We start from the raw sequence: 22,960 nt of genomic DNA on the forward strand, positions 1-22,960 counted from the left end.
TCTACAAGGTGAGTCCAGGACAGGCAAGGATACACAGAGAAACTCTGTCTCGAAAAACAAAAACAAAAACAAAAAAAGGTACAATTTGTCTCGTTTAGGGGGAAGAAAAGAAGGGGATATGATGAAAATTTCTTAGGCTCACCCCACATAGGTTGCAAGTGTAAGCATCTGTCACACTCACCAAATGATGTGTAGGCATTTCATATGTAAATATTCTATCAACAAATACTTCAACCATAATGAGTCAAGGCAGGCTTAAAGTGCTTAAGTAAACGCTGTTTGCATTTAACTTTAAATGTATTTGGTTCTAACATGTAATGAAGTGCACAGCAGATCGACATGGTAATGAAGGACTAGCTGACATGCAGTCTTGTTCACTATGGAGTCCTTATAGATCTGCTCTGTGTTTAAAGTTGGTCATCGCAAAATTGGAAACCATCTTAAATGTTATAATGTCAAACAAGGGCTGGAGAGATGGTTCAGTGGTTAAGAGCACTGCCTGCTCTTCCAAAGGACCCAGGTTTGATTCCCAGCACCCACATGGTAGCTCACAACTGTCTTTAACTCAAAGATCTGACACCCTCACACCAATGCACATAAATTAAAGTTAAATAAAATATTTTTTTTTAAATGTCAAACAAAAGCATCTTAAAATCGGTCACTTATGACAACAGAATTTCATGTGAGAAGCAACGACTGGAGAGACGACGAATCATTGCTACTGCATCTCCTCTGACTCCTCACCAGGAGGCCAGTGGAGCCCGTCACTGACCTTCTGTATCCCCACAGACTGGCGGATGTTGAGCTTTCTTTTCCTCTGGAAAGTGTCCAAGTCCCAGAGCTGAGCTGTGTCAGAGGATGTAGTGATGGCGTATCTCCCGGACGCGTGCACGGAGATGGAACACACCGACGACTCATGTCCTCTCATCCAGCTGACCAGCTCCTTGGTGACTGGAGTGAAATATTTACATCAGCAAAGCATTGCTCACTCACCAGTGCACAGAACACTATAAACACTATGCATGGACCGACTGGGCTGATGGGCAGCATGGGTCAGAATGGCATCTCCTTTAACATGGGCAAAGGGGGGCCTGTGGCTAACGTTTACTATGGGTGTGTCAGTGGCAATCACGGAAATTTCAGGTGAGGCCTACAGAGGGCTTGGGAATAGCCTCAGTGGGCCACTAGCTTGGGTATTAGCACAGGGTAACAGATTTAGGTTGCAGAATGGTACATCTAAGCCTCTGTTTTACAAAGAGTAGTCTGAGGCTATGGAAAGCGATTAGACAGGACTAACTTATGCTGCTCTAACAATTCTGACAAGAAATGGGGGCCTAACCTAAGAAAAAGGCAATGGAGAAAAAGTAAATTCAAAAGCTACCAATGACAGAGACATGCCACCTCCACGCTGAGAACTGGGCCCCAGTGGCCCTAACACAGTTGAACAAGCAGCTGCTGACGCTGTCAAATCATGTGATAATAATGCACAAGGCGAACAGACCAGGCATGGTGGGAAAAAGGGCAGGGCTGCTTTAAAGAATTGATATTGCCAGGCATAGTCACACACACTGTCTCCTGTGAGCACTTGGGAGGCTGAGGCAGGGGGGATTACTAGAAGCTTGAAGTCAGCCTGGACAACACAGAGAACATGAAGCCAGTTTGGACCACACGGAGATCCTATTTCAAAAAGGAAAATTAAATAAAGCCACACAGATAATAAAAATTAAAAGCGAATTTGGGCCAGGTGTGGTGGTAGGTGTCTGCAGTGTCAGCACATGGCAGAAAGGATCTGCATTTGGAGCCTGGGTTACACAGTGAATTCCAGGCCAGAGGCTATGTAGCAAAACTGTCTCAATAGACAGACAGACAAACAGTTTTGACTTTGAGGTAGCAGGGTATCTGTGTGTCTATATGTGTATAGATGGAGAAAACAGAATGGTATGGTAGAAAACTATTCATGATAAACACCACTAGGTAACTAAATGTGAGCTTTATTTTACCCTCACACTTTTGTGAATGTTTCTAAGTGATCTATATCATATCACTTTTGTGACCGGAATTCTTCTGGAAAAACGGAAATGAGGAAAGAAAGATCTAAATTTTCCAAGTGTTAAGATACAAAGGAGGTCGAATCTGAAGACAGCACCGAGCTCCTTAGGGAGACAGCAGCTTCCGAACACTAGCTGGTGTCTGCAGCTGTTACTCGCGCCTTCCTGTTGGTCTGCAGTGAAGGGAAGAGGAGGACAGCGCTGTGAGACTCCCATAAGGCTGCATTGAAATCACCACTTTTCAGTTCAGGATTCTGTCCCTCTCAGCTTATGGTGGTGGGAGAAAAATACTCTTTTTTATGAAATGCAATTTTTTTTTTCCTGATGTTGAATAGAAAATTAAAAGCTAGCCAGAAAAAAAAAAAAAAAAAAAAGCTAGCCAGCTACACTGTAGCTCTTTGTCTAGGGGTGGAGCCTGTGGAGCCCGTGCGATGGCGTTCTTTCGGGAGAGCATGTCAAATGGTGTTTGCTCAGGTCTTGTTCAGGCAGCCCTACTGCTGAGGTATCCTGGGTGTAGTAGCTTCCCAGTCATTCCTAGGAGACTCAGTCTCACAGCAGACTTCCTAGTCAATGCCAAGTTTAAAGCGTTACAAGAAGTGGGGCGCAGGCTGCAGATGAGACAGGCGGGGGCTGTTACAACCTCTGAGACAGCCTTGCTGACGTGGGCAGAAGGAACAAGAGTCTGCATTTACTAATGGATACTCGGAGGAAGCAGGAGATGGCCGCAAACAGAAAGAAAACGGCGAATGGGAAGTTAGGACCTGGAGACAGCATCTGAGGAACTTAATGGAGGGTCAGGTTCAATGAGAGAGGAGGCTATAAAAAAAAACATGGAGCTTAGAGAAGAAAATGGCGGCGTCCAAGGAAGCTGGTTGTACAGACAAAGACTAAATTTTTAAAAGCATTTTTGTTCCAGCAATGGAGATTGGGTTTCTCGGCACTCTTAAAAAAGATGACCAGGGCTTGAGAGATGGCTCAGAGGTTAAGAGCACTGGCTGCTCTTCCAAAGGTCCTGAGTTCAATTCTCAGCAACCACATGGTGGCTCACAACCATCTATAATGAGATATGGTGCCCTCTTCTGGCATGCAGGCTGAATATTATATACATAATAAATAAATCTTTAAAAAAGAAAAAAAGATGACCATTTCTGCTTTTTTGCGTGTGGACTGCAGCACAGAGATTACAAGCTGGAATTCTGGCTGCTTTGCTTTATATAAACCTGGAACCCTGGTCAAGTTATTTCACTGCCTCAGTTTCCTCATCTGCAAAATGGTGATAACAATATCCACCTCTGTGAGTTATTAGGATGAAAATAAGTTAGTACATATAAAATCAGAAAATAGCACTTGGAAAAGAATAAATGCAATATGATCAGTTATTATCACTATTATTAATGTTAACCATATTTATATATTTCTAAATATTACATACCATCAATTATTTAGTAACAAAAAAATTAAAATTTTTTCTTTTCACTTGTGATTGGTTTGAAGAGTAAGTGGTTTAATCTATAGTACTCCAGAATGCCAACTTAAATACATGTAATGTGGTATGAAATATGTGGGATTTTTTTTTTTTTTTGCATTTTTTAAAAAAGAGTACCTGTACAGTAAGGAATATGGCCTCAAAAGAGAGCGCTCAGATTTGTCCATCCTCACGGTAGGTGTCTTTAACTGCTGGGGCTTCTCACATGATAATTATCCTTATTACTTAGTCAATAGTTTCTGTTAAGGTCTCAGAGCTGGGGCTGGTCTCACCAGAAGGGCCAGCAATGTTAACAGACTGGGCATCAGGAAAGGCAGGTGGACTGGAAATGGAATTCAACCACACAGACAATACTTTAACCCTAATGATAATGGAGTGAGACATCACCCCACATGTACATAAAGGCAATAATTCAATTAACTATGTCTGTAAGGCAAAGCCTCTGCTAAAATTCCTGACACCAAAGCCTGAGTGAGTCTCCTGCCTCAGCAGTAACCAGCAGAGCCACAGCATGTAGATGCTGAAGACAATGGAAGCATCCTCTTAGAAGCCTCTCAGGTCCTACCCTATGCATCTCTCTCGTTGGCTGCCTCTAATGCGTACCCTGTATTAAGGCTGTGGTCAGTCACACAGACAATGCTTTCCTAAGTTCTGGGAGCACTCTTGAATGGACTGATGCTCAGGCTACACAGACTGGTAAGGGCCTTGCAGTCTGCTGGGCTATCGTGTGCTTTGCTCCAGAGGACAAACACAAGGACTTCTTACCTGTGTCAAAACACTTAATAGAATAATCAGCTAATGCCACAAGGAACTCAGACTTCCTACGAAGATTAAAGGCCAGAGCTGTGCACGCTTGTGCTGTTCGCTGAACAAGATTAAACCTATTAAGAAACAGCTGCATTAGTATCAGAACTTCTACCAATGATCATAAACTTTACAGTGGTGGAGCTCTTAGAGGGAAAAATGAAACCGAGAAAATGATGAGCCAAAAATAGACATGAAGGGCTAAGAGATCCACTGTGAATAAGAGTGTATTCCTGCCATGTGCAAAATGGCAGCCAGGGGTTACGACTGTGTCTGAGGAGCCATGCTAAGGGGACTGGAGTCTACTTCCACAAATGGGACATCGTTGTTAAGTTTTTAAATGTTTTAAAAATTTGTTAATTGGGAAGCCATTCTGAAGTTTGTGTTAATTTAGCATAGCAAAATTACAACTTGCCAATGTGTTTTAGGTAGATGCTTCTGGAAGCAAAAGCAACTGATAGATGGAGGGTCAGAGAAGAAAGGATTACTTTTTGAGAGTTACTAGAGAAGACCTCAGCACAGTGGAAAGGACACACAGGAGAGGCTGTGCTAAGCCAAGAGAGAGGCCTGGCGCGCGTTACACACGGGGAAGAGAAGGAACCGAGCTTCTTGAGTGTAACTGAAGATAAGAACAGGAAGCCTAACAAGGGTAGGGAGTGGACGGGTGTGGGGGGGCAGAGGGGAGAAATGGGACACGGACAACTGGGAAGTGAATGTGATGAGGGTGCATTATGTGAAATGTCCAAATAATCAATAAAAATATTAAGTTAAAAAATTGAAGCCTAAGAGTTTGCTGTGATTAAATTAAATAATACATAGTAAGGCCTTAAGAGATCATGGTACATATCTAGAATATCATTTACAAAACATTAACCATCTGAGCTTAAGAAAAAGGGCACAAACTTAAAGGTAGGGAATCCTAAATCTTATTTTAAAGATTTTGAAATCAGCCAGCATAGTGGTGCATGCCTATAACCCACACTTGGGGAAGCAAAGGCAGGCAGATCTCTGTGAGTTTGAGACCAACCTGGTCTACAAAGTGAGTCCAGGTCAGCCAAGGCTACACAGAGGAACCCTGTCTCGAAAAACAAAAACAAACAAACAAACAAAAAAATGATGTTGAAATCAAGTTCCTGTACAACATTCAGAGCTATGGGGTCCAAAAAAATACTACACAGGCCATATGTGTAATTTTAAATTTTCTAGGAGCTATATTATAGTAAAGAAAAAGGGAAAATTAATTTTAATATCCAACGCCTTATTCTGGTGTTTAATCAAATATTCCATTTTTCTTTCATAATGAGGCTTCAAACTCCAATGTCTATTTTAGCAGTACACTTACAACATATCTAGTCACCTCTGGAAGGCCCAAGAGCTGTGTTCAGCTAGTGGCTATCGGAGAGCTCAGCACAGAGTAATTTTACAAGTGAAATCTCAGTGAACAGCACGGACACGACGCCTGCTCATGTAAACATCAAGGCTCCACTGGCGATGAGATTATTAAAAGGAGCACTTGAAATAATAAGTAAATAATAAGAGGACAGAAGGACGAATCCAAGGGCAGGCGCCTGAGCATCACCAAGGACAGGATAGGCACTGAAGAAGGCAGCGAAACAAGGGACAAAGTGGTCAGAGCGGTGGAAGAAAACAGCAGAGTTGTAACTGGAAGCCTAAAAGGGGAGACAAGATGTATTTAGTCTTTCGATGTAAAAGAAATTGAAAAGAGACCATTGTGCTGGGCCATAAGAAGACTGAAGGAGCTCGGACCAGCGGGCTTAATAATCACGCCTGATTTCACGGTCCCTGCCTACTGCTCAGTCCAGCCGTGAACGGTCATTCTAAAACACATCACTTTGGTCTAAGGATTATTTTGAGCTCAAACAATTAAGAGGCTGACACGAGCAAAGTTCTATGGCTTTCTGGTATTGATCTGTCTGGTCTACATAAATCTGAACAGAATTACAAGGGTGTCTCTTCTGCCCTGTCTATCACAAAGGACAAAGGGCAATTCAAACAGTAACTGTGGCTCCTTACCATCTTGGGGATGACACTGTACCACGCCATCTACCGTTACTCTACATGTCAGCCTTCCCACAGCTCACTGCCTCTTAAGAGAAGCACATCTTTTTCCTGTTTGCTTCTCTGAAGCTTTATTGTTCTCTGTTGCAGGTGATCTGGCACTTGGTCACTCTCTGAACACCCATATAGCACTGTGTCATAACCTGTCTCCTTGTTAATCGTTTGCGCTACAAACCTTGGCTCACAACCTCGGAGGGAAGGGGGAAGCTATTACACCTCCCTGTTGTAGACAGCAAAGAGACAAAGGACAACACAAGCAGGGAAGACCTAGGTGTGAATCCCAGGGGACAGCAGGGATGGGGTCAGGGAGAAACCAGGACCACCTCCTTCTGTAAACAAGATGAAAAGTTGCGGTGGCTTAACTCACTGGCATAATGAGGCTGCAAAGGGGACAAGGGAAGGGAGGCTTTGGCATCTGTTTTTCTCATAAACCAGGAGGCTGAGCAGTGAGAATACAAGATCTGTATCCAACACAAGCAAGCAAAGAAACTCCAGCGGCAGTGGCTGGAGAATGACAAAGGAGCAAGCAAAGGAACAAAGAAGCAAGGAACCACCTAGAATCACCGACGCTGAAACATGCTGTTGTACAGTGGGCACCGTCACTCAGCATCTTGTTGTCCAGCAACAGGAGCGAGAGACAGATGTAGCAGCTCAGGGTGAGACTGCCAAGGTGGGTGAGCAAGAACGAGCAGAAATGATGGTTAGCAGATCTAACAGACTGCAGATGAATCTGTGACTGCTTTTCCTGAACTACCTGAGAGTAAGTCACCAAGACATGTTCCCAACATTTCCACCACCTGATCATCAAAGTCCTTCCATTATCCTGCCAGTTGTCTCCTAGCAGCTTTGACAGGAGAAGCTGATGGGGTGCAGGCTCACACCTCCGCCATGTCTTCCCCTCCTCCTCCATTTGGAAGCTCTGTTTTATGGCCTTTCCCAATATTCTGTGACCTCTGTGACAGTTACAGGACAGTTTTGTTAGTGAAGGCCTCTAGCAGCTGTTGATTCCATGTGCCTGCATCTCGGTTCTTTTTGGCAAGAACCACACAGAACTGTGCGTTTTTTTACTGCCTCTGATCACATAGGCTTTTACTGGTTCTATTAACTTTAATCATTCGGTTTACATTTTAGTGTGTGCCAGGCCTTTTCATTTTAACCATTATTCTGTTTCTTTTATAGTTAAGAATTTTGTAATATGGCTGGGATATCTCAGTGGCAGAACTCTTACCTGTGTAAAGGCCCAAGTTCAAAGCCCCAGTACTGGGTGATAAAATAAATAAAAGAATTTTATGAGGAGCAATATTTTCGACTGTGCCATATTATGCTGCATGGATTGTGACTGCATCTGAGGGTATGACATGTTACTTTTGGTACTTACTTTGGTGTTCAAATTATCTCCACCATGGGCACTCCTTCAAGCTGGCTTCTGTGTCCTGACATATTCTTATTGTTCTCTGGATAATTTTTCTATCTATGAATATTACAGGCTCATCCTGTACCATGCATGCCTCTAGTATCACACTGCCTATTTCTGCAAGGATCTCTGGTTTTTCTTTCAAAGAACCTAAGACCTGGGCACGAGGTATACTCCCTGCTTCTGGCACATTGCTCTGGCACTCTGAGTGGCACTTCCTGGGTGGGAAGATGTGCACGTGTAATGTGCCCATTCTCACACAGATGTCTGTGTTTATTTCCTTTTTAAAAAATTATTTATTTATACATATGAGCACTGTATTTGCATGTATGTCTGCATTATAGAAGAGGGCATCAGATCCCATTATAGGTGGTTGTGAGACACCTTGTGGTTGCTGGGAATTGAACTTAGGACCTCTGGAGGATCAGTCAGTGCCCTTAACCTCTGAGCCATCTCTCCAGCCCAATTGGTCCAACTTTAATCTAAAACCAAAGGGTTCATTCTAGCCTCCTCCTTGCCTTAGATGGAGCCCTTGTCCAGTAGTAAGCCAGGCTCTTCTTTCCCCAGTGTTTGATCAAGGTGTGTCTCTGACACTGGCCCCACGCAGACATCCTATGGCTTCTGTTGGTCATTCACTTCCCACTTTGCCTCATGGTGTGGTTATTTAGTGATCAATTCTACTTAGCTGCTTCTGAACCAAATGAACGAGGAAAGAGGGTGACTATAACTCTTTGTGGTCCTTAGATCTGGTACACCATAACAGAAATATTCAAAGGAAATCAAGTTTCTAAATTACCTACTGAAGTACCAGAACCTAAGGATAAATTAGCAGTCATGAAAACTTAAGAGGAAGCAGGCAGACAGAGTGAGGAAGTGCTTGCCACAAATGCTAACTGACACAACTTCAATCCCTGGGACCCACATGGCAGAAGGTGACAATCAATTCTTTGAAATTGTCCTCTGACCTGCACATGTGAGCTTGCAGTTTGATGTGCATGCACAAACATACAGACACATATAAGTACAATCTAAGATTTGTAATACAAAGAGAAAACCAGCAGTCAGGAATGGTGGCTCCCAGCAATGGGGAGGTTAAGGTAGGACCACTGCAAGGTTGAGGCCAGCCTAGGATACAACAAGACCCTATTTCAAAAAGAAAAGAAAACTCAGAGCTACCAGTGACCCTTCGAACTGGTCCTCTATTCCTTTCCTCCGTTTTCCCACCAGCACTTAAAGCAGCTTTCTAAGAACTGAGGTGCGCTTTGTAAATCACCAGCGAGCAACGAGTCAACAGCCAGTAACTTCCTAACCAATAAGGTCTATATTGAAAGCATCCGCTTACCTGTTTCCATGCAAGTCAAAAGCATAGATGTTTCCCTGATGGTCCCCAGCAATCAAGGAGTCGCCTGAGCCATCAAAAGCCACATTCAAAAACCGCAAGACTTTTGGATGGTATTCGGAAGTGCTGTGAACAATGTTCACTATAATTCTGTCAAAACACAACAGCCCAAATGTTACATTCTGCATCACATGCCAGCTTTCAAGTGCGGGGTTCTCCCGCCGGCTTTCTGCATGCTTACCCCGCCTGCTGCTGTCCTTTCCTCCTTAGCCTCGGCCTTATAGAGATTTCTAAACAGTTGAGCAAGGCATCCGTTACGAAAGAAGCTGACATTCATTTACCCATTAAATACGAGAAAACGTACTCCATGCCAGAACTGAAGAAGCCAGACACTAGAAATAACTGAGAGACAAGGCTCCTGCCCTCCCACAGCTTAGTAGCAAAGACAGACACTAAGAAGATACATATAAACAGCAGCCTATGTTATGAAGAGGCAACAGAAACTTTGCTTCTGTAAAAGAAAGTGCTCCACAAAGGCTGAGCTGTGTCTCTGCCTCTCAGAGGCCTACACACTACCCTAGCAGGTGTGTGCTCTGAGGCCCACTTGCTCATCGCTGCATCCCCACACCTGCCCTACGATGTGCAACACTCACAGCGTGCCTGTGACGTGCTGTAACTCACGCTTTCTAAACCCCCATGGCTCACACTTCTACCCCAGTGAAATGGGAGTTTACTCTTCAATATTACCCTGGAGAAGCAGGTAGCATGCACTAAAGGTATGTGAAAATGCAAACATCTTAGCCTTGGGCTTTCAATTACTCACATGTAAACACAAACACAAACATGCAAAAGACAAGGCATACACATGGAAAAAAAAGACATAACACATATGAATACTGCTAGCTGTGCGCAGAGAACAGTAACATGGGCGACTTTCTCCTACTCTGCTTTTCTACGTATGATACATATTTGCTAATGTTCATATACTGTGTTCATGGGCAAACTTTGTACAGAATGGACAGCAATATTTTCAGAGGAGGATTCTTGTGCCATACATCTGCTGAAAAACTGTTTATAAGACTTACAGCACTGGGCCCGTGGGATGGCACAACAGGCGAAGATGCTGGCCACCGAGCCTGGTGACCTGAGTTTGAATCCCCAGGCCCAAATGATGGAAGCAGAGGAATGACATCCACATGTTGTCCTCCAGCTTCCACACATGTTATGTTGTGCATACGACGAATGTAAGAAGAAAAAAAAAAACCCTTGCGACATAAAATGCTTCTTTGTTAGAGTTGGATGGTGATGCGTACCTACGGCCCAGGACTTGGAAGTACAACTGGAAGGACTGAGAGTGTGAAGCCAGCTTGGATTGCACAGCGGGATCCTCTCTCAAAAACAAAGGGGGTGGGGGAAGGGGGAGGGGGAGGAGGGGGGACAGTGGAGGGGGGCAGAGAAAGCATGCATAGTCATTCTGGTCTTAAAGACCAGCACAATCCCATTCTGCTTAAAAGTGCTTTATTTGTGTGCACATGTGTGCACACGTGCACAAGCCTGGCATGTGGAGGTCACAGGACAACTCACATGATTTGGCGCCCTCCTACTATAAGGTACCTGGGGATTAAGGCCAAGAGGTCAAGCTTGGTGGCAAGCTTCCTTACCTTCTGAGCCTTCTGGCCAGCCCCCTTCCTTTATTTCAAGAATAGTTTTTAGGGCTGGAGAGATGGCTCAGAGGTTAAGAGCATTGGCTGTTCTTCCAAGGGTCTTGAGTTCAATTCCCAGCAACCACATGGTGGCTCATAACCTTCTATAATGAGATCTGGTGCCCTCTTCAGGCCTGCAGGCGTACATGCAGTTAGAGCATTGTATACATTAAAAAAAAATAGTTTTTAATCATGAATATTTTACCTTTTGTGTATGTGTCTTATAAAAATTGTTTGATGTGCCTTTTGACTGAATGTACGTCTGTGCACCTTGCCCATGCCTGGTGCCCTGTGGATGCCAGCAGAGGATGTGAGATTCCCCTGGGACTGGAGTCACAGATGGTTGTGAGGTACCAAGTGGGCACTGGAAACTAAACCTGGGTCCCATTCAAGAGCAGTTAGTGCACATAAGGCCTGAGCATCTCTCCAGTCCCTTGTATATGAGTTTTAATATTCCAAATTAACATCTCACTTTCAAAAAGCCTTCCAGGAGAAGTGTGCTACGTTGGTAAGTGGATTAAACGTTTTCTTCAAGGGCTCATTGGTAAAGTTCTTGGCTAATATGGACAAAGCCAAGCCCTAGGTTAGATACCCAGCGGTGAAAAATGACTTTTCTTTTTAGTATCTATATATAGAGCTTTTTAGACTGATTAGGGCATAGAAAAAAAAAACTTATGGTGCTCGTTTTTTATGTAGTTTCGCAGTGTTGAAAATACAAAAATTAGGCCAAGCATGGTGCACAGCTGTAACCCCAGCACTTGGGATGTGGAGGCAGGAGGATCACAAGTTTAAGGTCATTCTCAGCTAAATGGTGAGTTTGAGGCCAGCATAGACAAAATAAATAAGGAAACAATAAAACAAAAATCATCCTGAAATAACATACAAATATCTCTGGGGCTGATGGCTCCGTCAGTGAAGTGCTTAGTGCATAAACATGAGACCCTATGTAAAAGCTGGGCACGGTGGTCCACGTCTGTAACCCCAGAGGCAAGGAGCTGGAGACAGACAGCTCTGGAGTTCATTGGCCAGCCAGACTAGTTAAATTGATGAGCACCAAGTTCAGTGAGAGTCTATGTCTCAAAAACAAAGGAGAAGAGCAATTAAGGAAGACACATGATGCTGCTCTCCAGCCTTCACAAGCACACCTGCATATACAGGCATGAACACATACACACATAGGCATATAAACACACACACACTAAACAAACAAACAAATGTAATACAGCACACCAACAAAACAGCCAGCCAAACAACAGGAGTAAGGTTATTGTAGAGATTCAGCTAGGTCACCAAGGGCAGCACGCAGAGTAACACACTGTATTGACTAAGTGACTGTCTCTCATAGTGACTGATTATCTGCTCCAAGGGTAAGGCTGGAGATCTTCTGGCTCGGCTTTTTAATTAAAAAAAAAAAAAAAAGTATTTATTATCAATGTGTGGCGTGTGTATGCCATGCAACACAGGTGGGGGTCAAGGACAACACTGTAGAGTTGCGGTACCCTAGTTATAACGTTTTAACTGTCAATTTGACACAAGCCTAGGGTCATCTGCAAGCAAAGTCCCAGCTGAGGAAGTGTCCAGATTAGACTGGCCTATGGCCTGTCTGTGGAAATTGTCTTGATTGGGTGGCACCATTCCCTGGGCAGGTAATCCCGAGCTGTATATTTTATAAGCTGCCTAAGTGCAACCCGGAGAGTCAGCCAGCAAGCTGTGTTCCTTCACTGTTGCAGGTTCCTGCCCTGACTTCATTCAGTGATGGACTGTGACCTGGAAATGTAAGCCAAATAAATCCTTCGAGTCCTAGGTTACTTTGGGTCAGGGTTTTATCACAGTGACAGACAGGAACCGGGAAGCTGTGAGCTCTGGGATTAAACTCTCGTAGCCAAGCTTATGCAGCAATCATCTTGACCTACCGAGCCATCGCCCAGGCCCAACAATGGGTTTAAAGGAACAGAAAGAAAGCTATGTTCAGGGTTTGGTGGCGCACGCCTTTAATCCCAGCACACATGAGGCAGAGGCAGGTGGATCTCTGTGAGTTTGAGGCCAGCCTGGTCTACAAAGAGAGTTTCAGGACAGCCAAGGCTATACAGAGAAACCCTGTCTTTAAAAACAAAACAAAAAAACAGCTGTGCTTTGGTGGAAGCCATAAGAAACCTGCTCACTCTTTTTTTTTTTTTTTAAATCTTGAATATATCTATCTACTTTGTTAGAATGGTTATCATCCTTAGACTTTCAGAGGAACCAAGGGTAGAGAGTGCTACTCATACAAACCCCACATTTGGAAATGACAACGCTGAAGAATCTCCACTATTGACAAAATTGTTTATTCAACAGATCGATGGGTCAGTAACATTGGTGAAGGGTAGTCAGCCAGCAGAAACCACAGTGGCTGGCTGGTCATATAAATGGCTGACCCACTAGTAACTGAGCTTTCGGCTTACGAAAACACCTTAAGTTTGATTTCTGGGGGGAAACAAAAGATAAACAGGAAAGTCTCTAGAGAAACAAACCTCGAGACAAGAGCCCAAGTGATAGCATGAAGTCCGTGTAAGCCTTCTGAATCAGAAACAAGACGGCTTAGGAATGTACCATGGGAACCAAAACAAATGTGTCCCAGGGCAAAGACTCCTGCTGACGTCACACAAGAGGCTGGGTCTCAAATGGGGCCAACTACTCGCAACAGAATGAAAGGAAGCGCAGGCGGTGTAAAAGCTCCTGCGTCGTTGACATGCCCCGCAATATACACTCGTTTGTACAAATTGCAGAAAGTAAGTTTGTTCCAGCGCTGTCCCATACTGCTTAGACGCGTGCGTGGCCCACACTAGGCTCTCAACACTACAGATGTGTGCAATGAGTTAAGGATGGAGAGCTTTGGCTTTTGGAGAGACAGATGTGCATTGCCTCCTTCACTCCCATCACCTCCTGGAGTCTTTTTCCCAATTGGAACAGTCGTTAGTAAACCAAAGCAGGTGGAATCCTGGTACTCAGCGGAAGTGCAAATTCTTTTGCATAAATCGTAGAGCTTTCTCCTGCTTTCCCCGCTCCCTCAACCCCCCCACTCCCTGTGACCCGGGACTAGAACCTGGAACGCAACTGCAATTCATGGCTTCTGGAGCTACTTGCTCCTCCTGAAGTCCCAACTCAGGGAGGTAGTGCACCGCCAAAGGCAGAACCTCGGGGCCCCGTATTCCTCTTCCACGCTACCCATCTCAGCCTCCCGCAGACCAGCCCCCTCGCCGGTCTCCACAGGCCCCGGCCTCACCCGTCGTGAGTGGCCGGCGATGGCTTGCGGTGCCATATCTTGCCGCTCTCCTTGTTGCCCAGGTCAGTGCTCTGCATATCGAAACCCCACGCCGGACCACTGCAGGCCGGGTAGGTAACCGTCCCGAGAGCTTCCCGACAGTCCTCGCGCGCCCAACCCGGGAAATTCGAGCAGCCGCCGCTGGGGTCACCTCCCTACTCCCGTGGGGAAACGCCCTTTCTACTTACAGCCAATCAGAACGCGGATACGTCTACCTCCGCTCAAGAAAATGGAATCGGCCAACGACTGCTCCCTGCACTCCACCCCTTTTCTTCAGGCTTCTGGCCCACTCTGCAAACCAAAGGCTTTTGGGAGTTGTAGTTTCCTGAAGGCGAAGCTTGGGACTTGGGTTCTCTGACACCTCTAGGCTCAAAAGTGTTTTTCTCCCGAGAGTCCGCTGCCTCCAGCATTCCGTTCTAAATTGCGTTTAGAATAAGGGATTTACAGAAACAACTAACAGAGACTCAAAAGACACGTACATTGGGAATTACAGAGTTCCTTTCCTAGAACTCATAGGCTCCGCAGAACCCCTTAGACCTAAACGAATATTCCATTCCTTTTGCCATACTCATCTGTTTTAATTGCATAAATTTACAAGATGCTCCCACATTATGGTTTCCAGCCCACCAGTCACAATCTGGAAAAGCAAAAACGTCAAGAACCAGCTGCATTGGCATGAGAAACCGTTTCACTTGGTGTTTCTCTACTGTTTACTATGTGTAGCTTTCCTGCGCGCTTAACATGCTAATTCACTTAATTCGCAGAGAAAACAACAATTTAGTTAGTACTCTTAACTCCACTTCAGTGGTCTATGAGGTTGAGAATTAGTTTTCAATCAAATCACCACACTTAGCATATAAAACAATAAGTTATGCCAGGCAGTGGTGGCTTGTGTCTTTAATCCCAGCAATTTGAGGGGCAGAGGTTGAGGCCAGCCTGGTCTACAGAGCTAGGTCCAGGACAGCCAGGGTTGCAGAAAGAAACCCCATTTTGAAAGCCAAAAAAAAAAAAAAAAAAAAAAAAAAAAAAAAAAAATATCAGAAATGTATTCTCTCGGCATTCTGTGTCAACAGAGTTTGCCAACAAAGATGTAGGACAAAGCTGTCACCCCATTTCGGTACATGGGGAAAGATAACAGGTGACTGACCACTATGTAAATAGAGAATTGCCAGCATCTGAGTCCCAGCCAAAGAAACGCATTCACCAAAACCCCTCACCACCGCCCAAGGTTTGTTTGTTTATATATTTTACATATATATATATATATATATATATATATATATATATATATATATATATATATATATATATATATGCTGTCACTTCAGAAGAGGGCACCAGATCTCATTATAGATGGCTGTGAGCCACCATGTGGTTGCTGGGAATTGAACTCAGGACTTCTGGAAGAGCAGCTAGTGCTTTTAACCTCTAAGCCATCTCTTCAGCCCTGCCTGAGGTTTATAAAAGCCCCTGTTTCACATGAAATAAAGCACACCATCTAGTTAACCAAAGATTGACTGAGACTGGCTGTATATCCTGAGCTGTAACACTGAAGAAAGAAGGGCCCCCTTCTCCCTGAAGAATTCATTACTGGATCCCTGGACTTGACTTCTGGCCAGGCTGTTGCCACAGGACCATCAGCCACCACCGTAGAATCAATCTTGCCTGGTCTCCTCAGGCACCTGCTATTCATCAGTGCTGCTGCCTACGCCACAGTGCCCATCTGCAGTAGCGAGCTGTCTACTATTCCCAAAGCAGCCATTCTGCTCGCCTATGCAAAGCTGGGGTTCTACCCCCACTTGGCTCAGCGCCGGAACTCACATTCCAGATGTAACTTGGTCCGGTACTGGTGTACTATGTTTACTCCCACTGTCTGCCCCTAAATCGTCTGGTTAGCCAAAGAGCCTTAAGTCTGCTGTTGCCGAAGCAAGAAGCAGCCGTTCTACTCTCCGGAGTCAGGTCGGGCTGCTGCCTGGTGCCACCATTCCGACTAAAAGAGTCGCAACACTTTGCTGTGGAGAAATCTTCTCCCGAGTCTCCTGATGAACCAGAAATCCTGTGGCATGGACCGTTCTGTGCTCTTCCTTTCCCAGCCTGGAGCCCGACCTTCCTGAGGGAAGCAGAGCTCAAGACCCAGCTTCCTGCTTTTCTGCCTGGAGACCAATGAAACTCAGACCTTCACCGGGAGAAGCGTGCACTTCTGGCTCGGTGTCTGGAAGCCCGTGGGAATGCAGAAATACATCGAATCTTATTTACCCTACCATTTTTCTCTTCCAACTGAATTCTTTCATATACCATGAGTTTGAAATTAAGAGGTTTAGGGGCTGGAGAGATGGCTCAGCAGTTAAGAGCACTACCTGCTCTTCCAAAGGACCCGGGTTCAATTCCCAGCACCCACATGGCGGCTCACAACTGTCTGTAACTGCAAGATCTGATACCCTCACACAGACATACATGCAGGCAAAACACCAATGCACATACAATAAAAGTAAATAAATTATTAAAAAAAGAAATTAAGAGATTTAGTTGTTTTGTTAGTCATCATTTTCATTGGTGTTTGATTATGTCTATATAATGTGTTTATCCATTCGTGAGCATTGCCATGGTTTCCAGATTTTTTTTTTTTTTTTAATTCCATGTAAACATGTTATTTCTCTGGGAGGTATTTCTGAAAGTGGAGTCGTTGCCTGGCGTGGCAGGCATCAGTTTAGCTTTTCAGGAAACTGGCAGATATGTTCAACACACTTGTGCTATTTCCCTCCCTGCCCTCAGTGCAGAAGTCCTGGCACTTCACACTTGTAATGAATCTCTATCGTTTTGGGAATATCCTGGTATCCATGGTGATTTTAATTTCTTCTTTTGAAATGACAAATGAGGCTTTGCATCTCTTCAAGTAACTATTTGTGTCCTACATATATCCTTGCTAAGTATCTGTTCAAATCCTTTATGTGCTTTTAATTGGATTGTTTGAATTCTTATCACTGTGCTTTGAGAGTCATTCATATATCGTAAATATAAGCATTTCATTATACATATATATGCTTTGCAAATATTTTCCCAGTCTGTGCCTTGTTTTTTCATGTTTTTTTTTTTTTAAACCAATGTCTGTCAAACAGTAGAAGATATTAATAAAGATCAACCTATCAGCGTTTCATCTTTGGGGAAGTTTTGGGGAATTGTACTTAAAAAAAACAAAAACAAAAACAAAAAAACCTTTCCTATGAGACTGGAGAGATGGCTCCACTGATAACGTGCTTGCTATGCCGAGTTCAAACTCTGGCCCAGGGTACCCACAAAAGGCTGTGCCTGGGTGTAGCCACTTATAATCCCAGTTCTGTGGTGGTAGAGACAGGCAGTCCCAGGGGCTCCATAGCCAGTTATCTCGGCCGACTTACTGAGTCTCAGACTTTTATGTACATACCCACACAGCCAGCACCCAGGTCCTCCCATAAACCCCACAGCGGTAACAGGTAACAGTAATGGTAACAGTTGTTTACTATTGAGTAACTGGCAGAACAAAATAGGATGCAGGCAAGTCGGAAGGTAGAGGAACACAGGCAGCTATTTGAGGGTGCTCAAATCCTGTGCTGAAAGAACCCGATGGAAACCCTTGCTTCCAGGTGGCCTTTTATGCGCAGTGGGGGACAATTAGAGGGCTGGACTGGGGAGAAGGCTCAGCTGGTAAATCTCTTGCTGTGCAAGTGTGAGGACCTGAATTTGAATTCCCAAAACCAAAACAAAAGCTGAGCATGGCAGCTTGGGGCTGTAATTGCAGCACTCCTGTGGTGACATGGAAGGTGGAGACAAGAAAGTACCAGAAGCTCAGAGGCTTTATTTAGCAGCGAACAATAAGGAAAGCTCATCCCAAACAAGGTAGAAGGCAAAGACTGACACTTGAGGTTGTCCTCTGACCTACACGCACACACTGTGGCACACCCATACACATACTACACTCACTCATATGCACGAACAAGAACACACACACACACACACACACACACACATGAGCGTGCAAGCATACATCATACACAGACATACACGCATACACAAACTTAAAAGTAAAAAAAGTTTGAGCTTGAGGTGGGAGAAGGAAGGAGCTGTCATTCCTAGTAAGACCAAAGAAGATTTGCAGTTGGCCAGGGCAGTCACTGAACAAGGACTACAAGCAGGCAACAACTGGGTGACATGGATATATTGGGTAGGAAGGCTGACATTGCAAAATAAACAGTTCTGTTTCATCAGTACAATGACTGTGTCCTGCTGCCAGCTGATGCAAACCCAGGCAATGCTTCCCATGCAGCTGATGACTCAGCTACGTGACCTTGGAGAAGGGAGAAAAGAGATAAAAGCCATTGTATGACAAGGGGCATTTCCTCATTTCTGTCATACAAGCCAGAACAGAAATGGGGGGCGGGGCGGATGTTTCAAGCTGCTTGAATAAATATTCATGCCTAGGTGTTCTCATAAAACATACATGAAAGCAAGCAAGGGTGACATTTCATGTAGAATGGAAAGGATTTGGCACTTATAGCTAAAACAGTACCTGATCCCAGGAGGGGGCAGAAATGCGATGCTGATCTTGTCAGGCAGCAAGTCCATGTCCACATACAATAAGACAACTGCTGACATTGATTGGGGTTTCTCTTTTTTGTTATTGCTTGTTTTGTTTTGCCAAAACAGAGTTTCTCTGTATAGCCCTCCTGCCCTTGAAGTTGTTCTGGAAACCAGGCTGCCCTCAAACTTAGAAGTCTGCCTGTCTCTGTCTCTGGAGTGCTGGGATTAAAGGCATGTGCCAACACACTTAGTTTACATTGGTGTTTGTTTGGCTTGGTTTTTTAAAAGATTTATTTATTATATATACAATGTTCTGTCTGCACGTACATGTGCACACCAGAAGAGAGCACCAGATCTCATTATAGATGGTTGTGAGCCACCATGTGGCTCCTGGGAATTGAACTCAGGACCATTGGAAGAGCAGCCAGTGCTTTTAATCTCTGAGCCATCTCTCCAGCCCTGTTTGTTTGTTTTTTGAGACAGGGTTTTTCTGTGTAGCCCTGGCTGTCCTGGACTTGCTTTGTAGACCAGGGTGGCTTTGAACTCATAGTGATCTGCCTGTCTCAGCCTCTCTGGGTGCTGGGACTAAAGGCGTGTGCCACCATGCCTGGCTTAAATTGATGTTTTTAAAAGGTCCCCAGACAAAAGAGGAAGAAAAGGAGGAGGAGAAGAAGACAAAGAAGAAGAAGAAGGAGAAGGAGAAGAAAGATTGGAGGATAGAGCTTCCTATTCCATGAAAGAATGGGCTGTGCCTGCCATTTCTGGTCTTTGAACCCTTTCCCAGAGCCAGAGAGGAGGTGGGTATGGCGTTAGCAGCCTCTGTCACATTTAAAGCTGTCCTTAAAAAACCAGGCCAGTCTAGAGACACTTGGTTCTTAACCACAGCACATAATACTCCATCTTATGGGGACATAATTTTATGATTTCCAAGTTATTGGCAAGTGGTTTTAAAATGCTAAGCACAAGCCAGGAAAATGGTGCTCTAATTGTGCTATTGGAGGCATTTGTATACTCCAGCTCAGAAAAATTCTATTGGTCAAGGCTAATCTTCAATACTATATTCTGCAGTCCCAGCCTTATCTGAAGATCTCCTTGGGCAGATGGCTATGGAGTCAGGATGTTGGGAATATATTCTACAGCACTGAATAATTAGCCCAATTCACTGGCTTCTAAAAGCATCTGTGGGCTCAGAGGGCAAGCCATCCATCAAGCATGACAGGACGCTAGTAAACCAGGAGTAAGGCATCTGTGATTGCTGTAAGGAAGGAAGACATGCTGACTGAGGGAAGTGTTAATTGTCCAGGAAACTGCTCTGGGGTGGAACAGCTTCTTTCCTCTGGTGCCCACTTGGAGGAGAAGCATGTGCAGTGAAGTCATCCACTCACAGAAGGATGACCTAGAAGAAAGCTGTACCTAACACCCCTTCTCAAACGTTGCCACAACTGCTATGCGGGACCTCTTATTTTCTGTGTAGCCTTCTTCAATGGTAAACTGGTCTTTTTGAAGCACTGTGGGGGAGGTGTCCGTGTGCCCGTGTGCACTTGTGCATGTACATGTGGGGGAGAGGGCGACCTCAAGCATTGTTCGTTGGGTACTGTTCACCTTGGTCTTTGGCATGGGGCCTCTCTTGGGCCTGAGGCTCGCCAGGGCTGAGATATTACATCACCACGCTCAGCTCTTTGCCTGGGTCTTATGGATTGAAAGCAGGTCAGCATGCCTACGAGGCAAGTGCTTTATAAACCGAGCTATCTTCCTAGCTCTACTTTGGCATCTATAGTTTGGCAATCCTGTGGTGTAAATACTCCTGCCTTGGCCAGTTCCAAGCTACCAAAAATGGCACCCCTGACTAGAGTTGAGCTGCAATAAAGATACGTCAGACATAGATAACCTTAAGCCAACAGATGGTAAGATGTGGCATGCTAATCAAGACGTGCTTGCTACCTCTTAAGCCTGCACTTTGATGTAAGCTTGTGTCATTTACAGCTGTGTTTAAACACTGACTCAGAGCATGCTCAAGAGAGTGGCGTTAGCTCCTACAAAATGGTAGGCTCTGCTTCAAATGCTGCACTGCTCGCTCACTCACTCACTTGAACACTTGCTCACTCACTCACTCACTCACTCACTCGCTCACTTACTCACTTGCTCGCTCGCTCGCTTAGGCATTTGGTCATTTTATACAGCTGTCTCCTACTATATAACAAACCATCTCAAAATTCACTGCCTTGAAAACAATGACTTCCTGTTTTTCCCACTTTTGTGGATCAGTGCTCAGCCAAACGCTTCTGATCCCCAAGGTACAGCCATGATCATTCATTTAGCCTGAAGCTCAGCTGGGGCTGGAACATCTGAGATAGTTTCTTATCAGCCCATACCTCTCTCAATGGGGCCTTCCACCATCCAGCAGTCTACCCTGACTATTCTTGTATGACACTGACTTCTGAGAATGAGACATTATAATAGTTAAAGCTGCAGAAGCATGTGGTCAAGGCCACAATCAATGCAGGAAGGAGCTGTGTGAATGAAGGAATTCCGGGAGGGGTTTTGTTTGAGACTGGGTCTTGCTCTGTACCTCTGAGGCCCTCAAACGCTGGGTATTTCTCCTGCCTTAGCCTGTAAGTACCAGGATGATGGAACTAAGCCACCAGGCCTGGCTAAAATACAATTTGTTGGAGGTTCTTTGTACAATAGTTTTTCGCTGATGGCAGCAGGAAATCCCAGGGGCTCATTTGAAAGGAGTATACATAGGAATGAATCATCTTGTATCGGATGGGGGTTGCCTCAGGCGTGTGTGTGTGTGTGTGTGTGTGTGTGTGTGTGTGTGTGTGTGTGTGTAGGAATAAGTGTGCAGCTGCGAAAGGGGGGGGGCGAATAAGCGTCATCAGTGTCACATACAATCCAGAGCTGCTTTCATATTTTTGGTTGTGAGCCTAGCCTTTAAAGGCTGAGCCATCTTTCCAGCCCCAGAGCTTCACATCGGGGTGATTTTTACCCCATCCACTCACAGGGCATTGGAGAAGACTTGCAACACTTCAGTTGTCATAACTAGGGGAAGGCATTGTTTGTGGTGGTCCAGGGATGCTGCTACCCAAGTGGTGGCCCCAATGCATAGGTCAGAGCTCTCACAAAGAACAAGCCAAGTCAAACTGTCACAGCGACCCTGCTGAGACACTATGGGTCCAACCCCACAGAGGCACAGCACCGAGTGTAGGTACACATTTTCTTCCCAATGCATTTCCCCCTATTGTTTTTGACAGCGTGGACAAAATTTAGAATTATCTCCGGCCTCTCTAAATGTGCACTCAGTTTATTTGGACTGCCTTCAAACCAACACGACAGATGTAGCATTCTGGGCTCACATGCCTTGCCAGTCAGACATATGCACGTTTGCACACCAACAGCAATAACATCCTGGGACTAAACAAGTCTGTGTTTGCTGTGTTCACTAAAACATCTCAGATTACCTCATCTCCCCCTAAGTCGCTGACGTTCTTAGTGCCACTCTTTCCTCTCGTCTTTACTTGAATGTGACTTATGACACAAATGTCACCTGTGGTCTGTTTTGACTGAGGGCATCCATGAGTAGTTGTTCATTGAGCTGTTACCTGTACTATGTACAAAAGCTGCTGACTGGCATGTAGCAGCTAATGAAACAAAGTCGCGTTTGCATAGAGCTTGCTCTCTAGTTAGACAATCAACAAGTGTTTGTGTTTTGTTTTGTTTCCTTTTTGAGGCAGATTCTTTCTGTAGCCCTGGCTGTTCTCCTGGTACTCAGTGTGTAGCCCAGGCTAATCTCATCTCCTAACATTTGGCAACGTAAGAGTAGCATGTTCACCCCTGGGGGCTAGGAGCTGCTCCACTTTGAAGTCTTGGCCAGACCTTATGCCCAGGCTTGCGTGTCTTCCTGTGGAGTGGACATGAGATCCAATGAGAACGCAGTTGGCTGCTCTCATCATGGTCTTGCCTCTATTGCATCCATGTGGAATGTCTTACCAAACCGGCTTCTTGCAGTTCACAGAGGCCACTGCTGAGTAAGGCTGCTGATAGTCTCTTCCCCTCGCCAGTCTGCATAGTGCCTTCCAGTCCTACGAAACTGCCTTTAAAAATATTTACGTACACATGTTCTTTTTTCTCTTCTTCTTTGTATGAAAACTGGTGTTTTATATTATAATTTGTACCCTTTTTTTTTTTCATTTGCCCAGAGATATTAACAGTCACTATGTACTCATAAAAAT

General features: G+C 44.8%; 1 protein-coding gene across 1 annotated transcript in view; it reads right to left on the reverse strand.

The window, feature by feature from the left end:
• The window catches only part of Tbc1d31 (TBC1 domain family member 31), a 61,740-nt gene extending 47,412 nt beyond the window's left edge, over positions 1-14,328 (reverse strand). Inside the window, exons 1-4 of the mRNA XM_051159647.1 lie at positions 14,136-14,328; positions 9,174-9,320; positions 4,300-4,415; positions 773-951 (exon numbers count right to left, since the gene is read on the reverse strand). Of these exons, the coding sequence (XP_051015604.1) occupies positions 773-951; positions 4,300-4,415; positions 9,174-9,320; positions 14,136-14,212 (519 nt within the window). The 5' untranslated portion in view covers positions 14,213-14,328. The remainder of the gene's footprint in view (positions 1-772; positions 952-4,299; positions 4,416-9,173; positions 9,321-14,135) is intronic.
• Positions 14,329-22,960: the final 8,632 nt, after the last annotated feature.

This window comes from Acomys russatus, chromosome 17 (assembly GCF_903995435.1).
Source record: "Acomys russatus chromosome 17, mAcoRus1.1, whole genome shotgun sequence".
NCBI lineage: Eukaryota > Metazoa > Chordata > Mammalia > Rodentia > Muridae > Acomys > Acomys russatus.